Raw genomic sequence first — 12019 nt, 5'->3', positions numbered from 1 at the left:
TAAAGGGGGCTGTGAAAATAATGGTAGTTTGTATGTATCCATACTTTATGTATCCTCTTCAAGGGAGACGGTGCCACAAAAACTGCCCTGTATAGATGCAGGCTGAGCATTTACAAATTCAAAAGCCAAACCTTTCTGCAGATTATTGCACAGGGTTTAAGGATATTGTAGGACAAACCCAGAAGCTCAGAAAAACAAACATTTTCTTTTCTGAAGCAAAACGGTCCCTGAAGAAGACTGCCAACTTCTTGAAGAATTAACTTTTTATCAAATCTCTGTTTAAAATAATGGTTAATCATATAAATACATATTTGTTTAAGTTATATATGTAAAAGAAGAGCTTCTTTCATGACTGCTTTGCCCATTTGAACCTCTCCATTTCTATAATTTTAAACAGCTAAGAACTCAGTATTATATAAAAGTTATACCGGAGTAAAGATATCACATTGGATTCACTTGGTAGTGTTAGTTGCAAACAGAACGAGTTTCTTCTGAACACAAACATCTGAGACTCATGCACAAACATGCACACACAGAGCTGCAATACTGTGTCACAAAGTCCTTTAAGTTTCAAAAGCAGTTTGCCATCTGGCTTGGGAGTCTGCTGTTCATGAAACACAAGATCAAAGCCACCTTGGGCTTGCAGAACGCTTTGTACAGCTCTTGGAATCCAGACTGATAAATGCACACTTCCTTTTATTCCTGTTTCCGTTTCAAAAACTTTCAAACTGCTCTTTAAACTACTGTGAATTCAACAGCTTAGGGAACAGTCCAGGAATGAGACACAACAGCAGTTTACAGAGAAACCCTCAAAACCATTTTTTTTGTACTCAGCAGAATTTAAAGAGCAGTTTGAAGGTTCTGGTAACAGATTTTGAAAGGAAAACTACGGGGGCGGGGGGACTGGGGTGAATAAAACCATGTCCCCATGTCCCTCTGGAACCAGGTTCAGATTCAGTGATCTATCAGTTTAAGAATCATATGGGCAGCCAGGAATGTGTTTTACAGCAACACAATCTATCAGACTTTAAACACACAGGAATCTAAAATGTCAATGTTCATTTGACAGAACAAGTAGCTCCCAATAACTACCAGATGCAAGTGCAGCCAGTTTCAATGAAGTAGGGTTTCAGGCATTTTTCTTTCAAATGAAAGGCAAATTTTGTAATATAGGTAATTAATTTCATGAATGTTATTAAACTTGGGATTGTTTGTTAACAGACTACTAAGCACTTGAAAACTGCATGGCACTGAATTTCCATTTCCTTTTGGAAAAATTTAGATCAGAGGTAAATAATGATCCTATGCATAACTACTCATAAGTAGCCCCACGGTGTTCCTTAAGATTTACTCATTAGTGTTTAGAACTGCAGCCTGTCAGTGCTATCCTAGACATGTTCACTCATAAGTAAGCACCATTGAGTTCAGTGGGATTTACTGCCAGATAAGTGGGTATAGGATTGCACCCTAAGGCTGCAAGCAAACTACCTGAAAAACAGGCCTAGATATTGCCTACAAACAATAAGCCAAAATGCATACAATGTTCTGGATCCACGATGTCCACAACCTGGTAGTTTGTGAGCTTTGTAGACTCAAAGTACCAGGATAGCTAATATTAGCTAACTATTCAACTCTGTCTAGATATATGAAAGAGAGTAGTAAGATCTGCCTACTTGCTGAAATTCCCAGAATACCTCTCACCACACGCACACGTATCTACAATATATAGCAAGACATGGCACAATTTCTAAAAATTCCTGTTTCATATGCATCTGTATGCCAGAGCTCAGATGACCACATTAAAAATGGGATTTCTTAGCTTGTCAAAGATCTTCTACGGACTCACAGTGCAGGATCTCAGAAAGAGTAGATGCTGAATGGATGATATTGTGAACAGCAGTTTGAAGAGAGGGAGGTGACAGAATAGGATCCACTATAATGTCTAAATCAGAAATCTTCCAGGGACCTGGAGATTTTTTCACACACCCATAGTCTGTATGTACAGGAGACGACCAGATCCAGTCACACAGAAAAACAAAAAAGAAAAAAAGTATGTGGAAAAAAACTCACAACACAAATGACGAGAGATCAAAAGGTAACAGGAAAATACAGGGATAGAAGCATGATACTTGACATATTAAAAAAGAGCCTTCACATTAAGTGTCATATGGAATTTGAGCAGAAATTGTTTTCAAGTTATGTTCCTAGAGAAAAAAGGTCAGTTTTTTAAAAGACGTGCACATGTGATTATCCTATGTACGACTAAAATACATTCTGCAAATAAGTGTATTGATGGTATGAACATTTGCTGAAAAAATTAAACAAAAATGAATAGCCAAATCTCTACAAAGTTATACAAGACTGAAGTCAACAAGCTTTTAACTTATCTGGAGTGAGTTTATGTTGCAGAAACCAGTCTGTTTTGACTAGTTAAGTACTAAATGTCCATTTAAAAAGATAAACTGCATGAAAGGAAAACAGCAGATTGCAGGTATATGTTAAACTATTTTTACATCTTCAGAAATAGCACCCACATGAGAACTGTTCTTATTCTACACTCCTTGCAACTCTATATGAACTTTTAACAATAAATATGGTTTTGCTGAACAGCTGCAATATGGTACTACAGGTTATCTGGCAAACTCACAGACACATCTAATAGTAAATATGAGGCAAAGGAGAAAGCACCCTGGCTCACGTTTTTGTCAAATAACTAAAGAACTGAATTTAGTACATGTGAAAGGGAGCAACGTGGATCCTAATTCATTCTAGTTTGACTGAGAGCCATCTCCAAGGACGACTCTTTTGTCACCCCCACTGCACAAAACAGTAGTATCTGTTATGGTGAACTGCTTACTGGATTTGGACCTTCCATGAGTTGTGCTAGTAGTAATGCTGAGGGACTGTGGTTTCACTGGGTCGACTGGCACAGCATAACTGCTGGAACTAGGAACTTGAATGTATGGTCCCACTGCTGCAACTCTGCCTGAAGCATTCAATGATGACTGAGGTGAGGATGTTCCATTTATCCGATTTAACTAAAAATTGTAAATCAAAAGTTGTGTTAACATTTGGCTATCCATCTACACATCTGCAGACTTAAAAAAAAGTTAGGTAGAATTACAGAACTGCAACTCAAAACTGGCTAGCTAGCCCTTTCTCCCCCCCCCCCTTTTGTGCATTTATGTTTCTAGACATTTGCTTTTTTCAAATGATGTTTATGAAGGTCTCTTTTCTGATGTCTACTCTCCAACTACTCTGACATCTTGATTGTCAGAAAGCATGAACTACTGAGGGTTGCTTTCATCTCAGGAGGTATCCAGAAGCATTCTCTCAAATACCACCTTCTACGTACTGACTCCACTCATGAGATTACAAGGCCAGGAAGGACATTTCTACTCTCAGTATAAGCTAGCAACTTTAGCAAAAATCAGTTCATCACAATTTCTGGCAATAACAGTATTCTTGTGCAAGAACAAATATTTTAGCATTACATTTCAACTTACATGAGACTCACTGTATGGCTCCACATTAATTTTACTGTTATATTATTGCAGCTGTTGCAATATTTTATAAAAAGCTGAACAAAAATGCCAGAAGATTTTGGCAATATGTAAGTAATGCATTTTAGTTTAAAATGTCTATAGAAATTCTGAAAAGCCTTAAATTTCTAGATTAGTTTCAGAGGCGTAAATATGCGCAACTATTAGCATTTGGAGTAAGAGGAAATGGAAACTTTATCAAGTTTTATGGGCTTTGTAGAAGTCACTGAAATGTGGCCCTTTTAATAGTTTATCTTACAGGGATGTTTTCTTTTTGACGTGCCTCAACTTTTTTCTTGTATAGGCGCTCGCGTAGCTCATTGATGCGCTTGTCCATCATGGCCACCTCCATGTTACGTTTGTTCAAAAGTTCTTTCTGTTGCTGAAGTTTGGTGTTCTGCTCCTGGTTAAGCCTGTTACGGATCTATGAGAAACATAGTGGGTATCATTTAAAGTTGATACGACTTCACTTGCAGGTTTTTTATTTGTTTTTAAAGGGGAGAAACATAAAAATCTGCAGTCAAGGTCCAAAGAACAACTTTAGGTGGGCCCAAAAATTTGTCTATGCTCTATGGATCCCCACCCACCCATCCCCACACAGTTTTTTCATTTTAATGGCATACTTTCATGCTGTATCTCAAACTCCCTTTTGAATTTCAGTGGGACTGCTGTTTGAGAAACACAAACACAAAGCTACCTTGGGCGTATAGAATTAGTTGCAGTTCTTTGGAGCCAAGCCTTTGTAGTTTTTAACACATATCTAAAGCCCAAATGCATCTACTTGGAAGCAAGTCCAATCTATTTCAATCAGATATATGTCTACGGAAGTGCTCAGGGTCAGAACTTATATCTATATACTTTGTGTATCCCCTCAGACATACTGCTGTGTATCCTTTCAGAAATATTTCCTTTTCCTAGGAAGCACCTGTACAGTCATGAATAAATGTAGCATGCGATCAAATAACAGCAGCTAAGTAAAACATCTTAGCAAAAAGTTATTTCATAAAGAACATTGAAAAGAAAACCAATCATATAAACCTTTTTAAAATTCTTTTATCAGAATAAAATGGATAAGGATCATTTCTAATACTGAAGTCATGGTTCTCTTCTGCTCCCTAATTTAGGCTGTAATCTTATATCCACATACCTGGGAGTAAGCCCCACTGAACTGTCTTACTGCTGAATAAACTTGCACAGGATTGCATTGTAAACTCTTAATATGTGAACAAAGAATAATAGATCATGGAATAGTAGGGTTGGAAGGGGCCTACAAGGCCATCGAGTCCAACCCCCTGATCAAGGCAGGAATCCAAGTCAGAGCATCCCTGACAGATGGCTGTCCAGCCTCGTCTTGAATGCCTCCAGTGTGGGAGACCCCACTGCCTCCCTAGGTCATTGGTTCCATTGTACTATTGCTCTAACAGTCAGGAAGTTTCTCCTGACGTTCAGCCGGAATCTGGCTTCCTGTCACTTGAGCCCATGATTCCGTGTCCTGCACTCTGGCATGATCGACAAGAGATCCTGGCCTTCCTCTCTGTGACAACCTTTCAAGTACTTGAAGAGCGCTATCCTATCTCCCCTCAGTCTTCTCTTCTCAAGGCTAAACATGCCCAGTTCTTTCAGTCTCTCTTCATAGGGCTTTGTTTCCAGTCCCCTGATCATCTTTGTTACCTTCCTCTGAACCCTCTCCAGTTTGTCTGCATCTTTCTTAAAATGTGGTGCCCAGAACTGGACACAGTACTCCAGATGAGGCCTAACCAGTGCTGAGTAGATGGGAACTAGTACTTCCCGGGATTTGGATGCAATGCTTCTATGAATGCAGCCCAAAAGAGCATTGGCCTTTTTTGCAGCCACATCACATTGTTGGCTCATATTCAGCTTGTAATCGACAACAATTCCAAGATCCTTCTCGCTTGTAGTGTGGTTGAGCCACGTATCCCCCATCTTGTAACTGTGCATTTGGTTTCTTTTTCCTAGGTGCAGAACTTGGCATTTATCGGTGTTTTCTGTCCAGCGCTCCAGTCTACCAAGATCCCTTTGAATTTTGTTTCTGTCTTCCAAAGTATTAGCTATCCCACCCAATTTTGTGTCATCTGCAAATCTGATCAGCATTCCCTGCACCTCCTCCTCCAAGTCATTAATAAAAATGTTGAACAGCACTGGGCCCAGGACTGAGCTCTGCGGTACCCCGCTCGTTACCTTTCTCCAGTTTGAGAAGATCCCATTGATAAGCACTCTTTGAGTCTGATTCTGTAGCCAATTGTGGATCCACCGGATCATTGTTTCATCTAGCCCACTGTGAGCTAGTTTGCCCCTCAGGATATCATGGGGCACTTTGTTGAAAGGTTTGCTGAAGTCGAGCTATATTATGTCCACAGCCTTCCCACAGTCCACAAGGGAAATTACTTGATCAAAACATAAGATCAGATTCGTCTAGCAGGATTTGTTCTTGACAAATCCATGTTGGCTTTGAGTAATCACTGCATTGTTTTCAAGGTGCTTACAGATGGATTGCTTTATCATCTGCTCCAGAATTTTCCCAGGGATTGATGTCAGACTGACTGGTCTGTAGTTCCCAGGTTCCTCCTTTTTACCCTTTTTGAAGATAGGGACAACAGTAGCCCTCCTCCAGTCATCTGCCACTTCCCCCATCTTCCATGATTTCTCAAAGAGTATAGGCAGTGGTTCTGAGAGTTCTTCTGCCAGTTCTTTTATTACTCTAGGGTGCAGTTCATCTGGCCCTGGAGATTTGAACTCACTCCAAGTAATTAGGTGTTCCTTGACCATATGCCTATCAATCTCAAGCTGCAATCCTGCCCCTTCAGCTTGTACTTCGCCTTTGCCAGGGGGGGTCATAGTCCCTCTTTTGGGAGAAGACTGAGCCAAAGTAGGAATTGAGCACCTCTGCCTTTTCTTTGTCATCTGTTATCATTTCGCCATCCTTATTTAATAGCTGAACCACCATTTCTTTCCTCTGTCTTTTACTATGCACGTAGCTGAAGAAAGCTTTTTTGTTGCTTTTAGCCTCCCTCACTAACCTCAGCTAGTTCTCAGCATTCGCCTTCCTGACGCTATCCCTGCAATTCTGTGCTACCTGCCTGTACTCTTCCTTTGTAGCTTGGCCTTCCTTCCACTTCCTATATGTGTCCTTTTTTGTTTTCAGGTCATCTCTAAGCTTTTTGTGAAGCCACATTGGCTTCTTCTTCCACCTTTTCTTCTTGTTGGAATTGTTTGTAATTGTGGCTTGATAATTTCCTTTTTTAAAAGCTCCCACCCATCCTGGACTCCTTTTCTTGTTAGAATTGCTTGCCATGGGACCTTACTTATCATTGTTCTGAGTTTATTAAAATCAGCTTACCTAAAATCAAGGGTATGCGTTTGACGACACTCGACTTTTGCTTCCCTTAGAACCAAGAACTCAAGTATAACATGGTCGCTTTCGCCCAGAGTTCCTGTAACTGCCACTTTATCCTGTAACTGCTACTGCTTCACTAACCAAAATGTCCTACTTTTCTTTCTTGTAATAGGGAGGAAGAGGAAATCTTTGTTTGGTGGCTTTTAATGGTTATGGAGAGGGATAGTGAACTGGCAGCCTGCAGCATGGATGTGGCCCTGAAACAATTTTATCTGGCCTCTGGAAAACCCTGCTAATTTTTAATTGAGATATGGGAGAAAGTTCATCCACTGTAAATCCTAAACGTTAGGTTAATTTGTACATTGTACTTTTTTGTTTTTTTTAATTTGGGGAAAAATTATATTATTTTTAAAATTCATTCTCTAAAACAAACAAAATGAAAATAACCCACATTTGAAATCTTATATCTGCATTTACAAATATAAAGCTCAGATAAATATAATGCATACTTCCATTTATTTATAATAAATTTATCTAAGACAAAAACAAAAGAAACAGTGGCTGAACTTTCAGGAAAAGCAACATTTCCACTGGACATTATGATTTGAGTTAATGTATTAAGAGTTTACAGTGCAATCTTGTACAAGTTTATTCAGCAGTATATAATATTGAGTTCAGCAAGGCTTACGGTATGTGGATATAAAATTATTTTCTTGCTCAAGGCCTAGCACAACAATTATTAGGTACTGGATTTAAAGCTTCTGAAACCCGTATGTGTCCCAACATATCAATATGGATTCACTGGCATACATGACTCATCATTATACATCTCAGGCCTATGCAACTGTGTTCCACGAAGCCAAATATTGGCCTGCTTCATACATAAAGACAACCCATCAGTTTAAAAATGTCTTTGTTGGGTTAACAACTGGGTTATTTAGCTCCTAACCCAGTGGTTTACACTTCATGCTCCACAATCTACAAAGGAGCCATTTGTGGGTTGTAGGGTAAAAGCAGAAGAGGTGGGCACCTGCTTGGCCTCAACAACCTGATTTTTAAACTGATGTGTTGTCATTACATGCAAACAGGCCCACTGTCTACCAGCCATGTCTGGTGGTCCACTAGGGGCTTGTTTTTAACTACCTGTCTGGGAGCACAACCATCGAAGACACCGTTAAGCATATAGCAGCCTACAACAAATGGCTGGTGGGCTGTGTTCACAGCTTGGTGGGCCCTACCTTAGCCCTGGAGAAATGATTGGGACTTCAAAAAGACCAAAGGTACCAGTGGTGCTAAGTACAGGAAAACCTCATTTTTGTTAATAAGCACCATGTAAATAAATGTCTTAATTATTTACTTGTAGCTCTTGGTACAATTTTTTTAATTCTACAGCTGCTGGCCCTGTCATCTGGCCATTATAAGACTGGAAACCATTCAGTTTCCCTTTCCTCAGGTCCTCTAGCTGCTGAGTAAGCTGGTCCACTTTCAACACTGCAGCTTGTAACTCTTGCTGCTTTTCCTGGAACATGGTACTGATATGTTCAATTTCAGTAGCTGCAATTAAAATACAAAATGAAAAACAACACACACATGTAAATTAGTATAAGCAATAAGCAATGCTGTTCAAGCATTTTCTCCCAGCCCCTGCACGGCAAGTCTATGAACAAAAGAATAGGGGATGGGTGAGGCTACAGGTGGCCACACCTAAATCTGGACTTCGGTGGTGTGTTCCCCAGCCTAGGCTCCCTGAGATCAGCTGCTGGAATATGAAGTGGAGGAGGCAGAAGGAACTGCTCTGCTAATCAGACTTGGCACAATGAACCAACTGCAGAGGCCAATGTTGAATACACATATCTGAGGCCAAAACTCACACAATTCCAAGGAGCTTACTAGGGTAGGTTCAAGCCATGAGCTTCCTAGTCCCTGAAAGACTGGGCCAACTAATTTCTCCTCCCTATAGTCAGCACATTATATAAGCAATTCAGATAAGGGGCAAACATGGGAGGCTGAGGAATTTGAACTGGCAAATGAAACACTATAGAACTGCACCTTTCTGCTCCACGTGCCTTGCGCAGGATGCTTGCTATGCTGCAGCTTACAAAAACCTGTTTGTACTGAAAGGACTCCAGAGTATTGGCTTGCACTTTTGTAAGTAAGTCTTTAAGACATGCAGCAAATGCTTTCTAACTTCCAAAGCTTTCCTAAAAATTGCAAAATTTCAGCTTATTAATAGATTACAATTTGGACAGTTCACACCACCAGTTTTACCTACACATGGACAGCCATAACCCTCTCTCGGCCAAGTGTGTGTTCACAATGACATGGGGAAATGTTAGTGTGAACTAAGCTATATATGGATACAACTGCAGCTGCTTCCTTTGTCATGGCAGATGGAAAAAATGGAGTCATGACAGCGGAAATGACTCCATGTTCAGAATAGTTTATGTTAATGTAACTGCGTGCCCTGGCCCTGAATCAACTACTGGACCAAGAAGATCAAATGATAGGAGTTAAGGAAATGGGAAGAAACCACCCATACACAAATTGCCGTTCATAATCTTGCTGTAATCCACCTGCCCTCTCATGGCTCGGATTTTTTTCAGCTTTGTCTCCTGTGTCTCTACTCGCTCTTTAAGTTTCTGAAGCTTTTCACTCTCAGACACAGACAGCTGCTGACGGCGTTCTTGCTGCTTGAGATAACGTAAACGTTGTTCCTATCAAAACAAGTAGAACATGTAATCATGTTGTCTTATTTTTAGAAAAGCATTACCAGTCACTTCCCTATTACCGAAAAAAAAATCACCCAGAGATAACCAGCCTTTAAATTAGGTAACAGTTTCTTGCCTGCTCATTTTTTTTCATTCTGGAAACAAATATATTTAACAATAGCATCTAATGAATTTTTAAAGAACCTACTATGTAAAGATTTTTTTTTGTCTGTCTAGGCTGTATCCGCCAAAAGATACTAGACATTTCACTTCTGAAGCTAGAAGATCATCTAGTGTACTTAAAAAAAAATCCATCTGAAACATTCATTCCAACACATCTGTGAAGTTTCCTGCTACTTCCTGTTCCCCAAACATGCTTCCTCCCACAGCAAAATGGGTCCCAACCCTCCATTACACAATTTCCCAAAGGAAACAATGACCAGCAGAGGACTACAAACAGGCAAAGATAAGCAGATCTGGAGCAAGATAAATGCCACTTCTTTAGAATGGCAGCCTATGGACTGAACAAATACGGGAAATGCTTTCTTTCTTTCCGCAAAATAACAAATATAACTTAAAAGCTATTAAATTCACTTCTGTCCTCTCATTCAGCACAAACTTCACCTTGTATATATTGTTGTTTCCATTAAAGTTTGTTAAGTGCTGAACTGGAAAAAATTAATTTATATTACAACTTCAGGGGAAGTAGGGGTGGGGAGATTCTTGTATGTAAGAGCAGTGCTGGATCAGACAAAAGGCCCATATAATCCAGCATTCTGTTCGCACAGTGGCCAACCTGATGCTTATGGCAAGCCCACAAGCAGGACATGAGAACCACAGCACCCTCCCCTCTCGTGCTCCCCAACAACTCATATTCAGAGGCATACTGCTTCCAATATTTGAGGTAGTATATAGCAATCATGACTAGTAGCCAGTGATAGTTTATCCTCCATGAATTTGTTTAATCCCTGTTTGAAAGCCATCCAAGTTGGCAGCCATCACTACAGCTTTCAGTAGCAAATTCCACTGTTTATGCGTTGGGTGAAGAAGTACTTCCTTTTAACTGTCCTGAATCTCTTACCATTTCACTTCATTGGATGGGCCTGGGTTCTAGCATTATGGGAGAAGATAAATCACCCTACCCAGTTTCTTCACATCATGCATAATTTTATATACCTTGGTCATATCCCCCCTTACTCACCATTTTTCTAAGCTAAAATCCCCCCAATACTGTAACCTTTCCTTATAGGGGAGATGCTCCAGCCCCTTGATCATTTTGTTTGCCCTTTTCTGCACTTTCTCCAGCTATACAATATCCTTTTTGAGGTGCGATGATCAGAACTGTACAAAGTATTCCAAGTGTGGTTGCACCATAGATGTGTATAAAGACAGTATGATTTTGGCAGTTTTATTTTCGTTTCCTAATAATCCCCAATTTGGAATTCACCTTTTTCACAGCAACCACACCCTGAGTCGATATCTTCATTAAGCTATCCATCACAATCTCAAGTGCTTCTCTACACAGAGACTTTTTATCCTGCGATTTTACTGGGGCTTCTGCTTCCAGATTCTTTAGGGGATTAATATCGGCCCTTTACATGTACTTCCCTTCCTGCCCCTTTCCCCCCTTTATCTGCCAGTTCTATGTTTCATTATACAGCTACTAGATGGCGCTGTTGTTACGGCACCACTTCCTCTTTACACTGACAAATTCAAACCAATTCAAACCGGTTATTTTTATTAGCTCGTTATTTCCATTTCAAATTAAGCTGCGGAAATGGTTGGAAACCACAGGAGAGGTGCTGGAGGTTGATGGTGTCATGTAAAGGACCTGCAAACTTCCATGAGTAACCAATCTCAACCGCAGGATAGAAGTGCCATGTGGAGAAGCCCCAAGACTCCTTTCCTGGTCAGTCACCAGTCACTAGCTCAGACATCATCAGCATATATGTGAAGTGGGATGTTTTTGCCTCAATGTGCATAACTTTAATATTTGCTTATATTGAACCACATTTGCCGTTTTCATGCCCATTTACCCAATTTCCAGAGATCCTTTTACAGCCCTTCACTGTCCCTCTTTGTTTTAGCCACCCTAAATCATTTCAACAAAGAGTCTTCTGGCACCTTAATGAGTAACCAATTTATTCTGGCAGTAGCTGTTGTGGACACTGCCCATTTCACATCAGATGCAAGTGGACAGTGACCACAACAGCTTATGCCAGATTAAATTTGCTAGTCCTTAACATGCCACAAGACTCTTTTTTGTTTTTGCTGCAACAGACTAATATGGCTACCACTCCCTAAATATTTCGGTGCTGTCAGTAAGCATAGCCACCTCAGTGCTCACCCTTAACTCATTTATAAATGAGTTAAAAAGCACTGCGCCCAATACAGTTCCTTGGGGGGCTCCGCTG

General features: G+C 40.2%; 1 protein-coding gene across 5 annotated transcripts in view; it reads right to left on the bottom strand.

Annotated features, from left to right (window-relative positions):
- The window catches only part of PPP1R13B (protein phosphatase 1 regulatory subunit 13B), a 95086-nt gene that overhangs the window by 11237 nt on the left and 71830 nt on the right, over positions 1-12019 (bottom strand). For 2 of the 5 annotated variants that reach the window (XM_084837593.1, XM_084837611.1), the window contains exons 6-9: positions 9437-9611; positions 8255-8451; positions 3802-3966; positions 2858-3038 (exon numbers count right to left, since the gene is read on the bottom strand). In XM_084837593.1, coding sequence (XP_084693719.1) covers positions 2858-3038; positions 3802-3966; positions 8255-8451; positions 9437-9611 — 718 coding nt within the window. Of the gene's footprint in view, positions 1-1846; positions 2000-2857; positions 3039-3801; positions 3967-8254; positions 8452-9436; positions 9612-12019 lie in introns of all 5 variants that reach the window. The other 3 variants (XM_084837602.1, XM_084837622.1, XM_084837633.1) reach the window with 2 other exon arrangements.

Source organism: Heloderma suspectum, chromosome 1 (assembly GCF_057233095.1).
Source record: "Heloderma suspectum isolate Gila_16-S chromosome 1, 16-S_ref, whole genome shotgun sequence".
In the NCBI taxonomy this organism is placed as follows: domain Eukaryota; kingdom Metazoa; phylum Chordata; class Lepidosauria; order Squamata; family Helodermatidae; genus Heloderma; species Heloderma suspectum.
The sequence above is the reverse complement of the archived record's forward strand: the minus strand, read 5'-3'. Positions and strand labels throughout refer to the sequence as shown.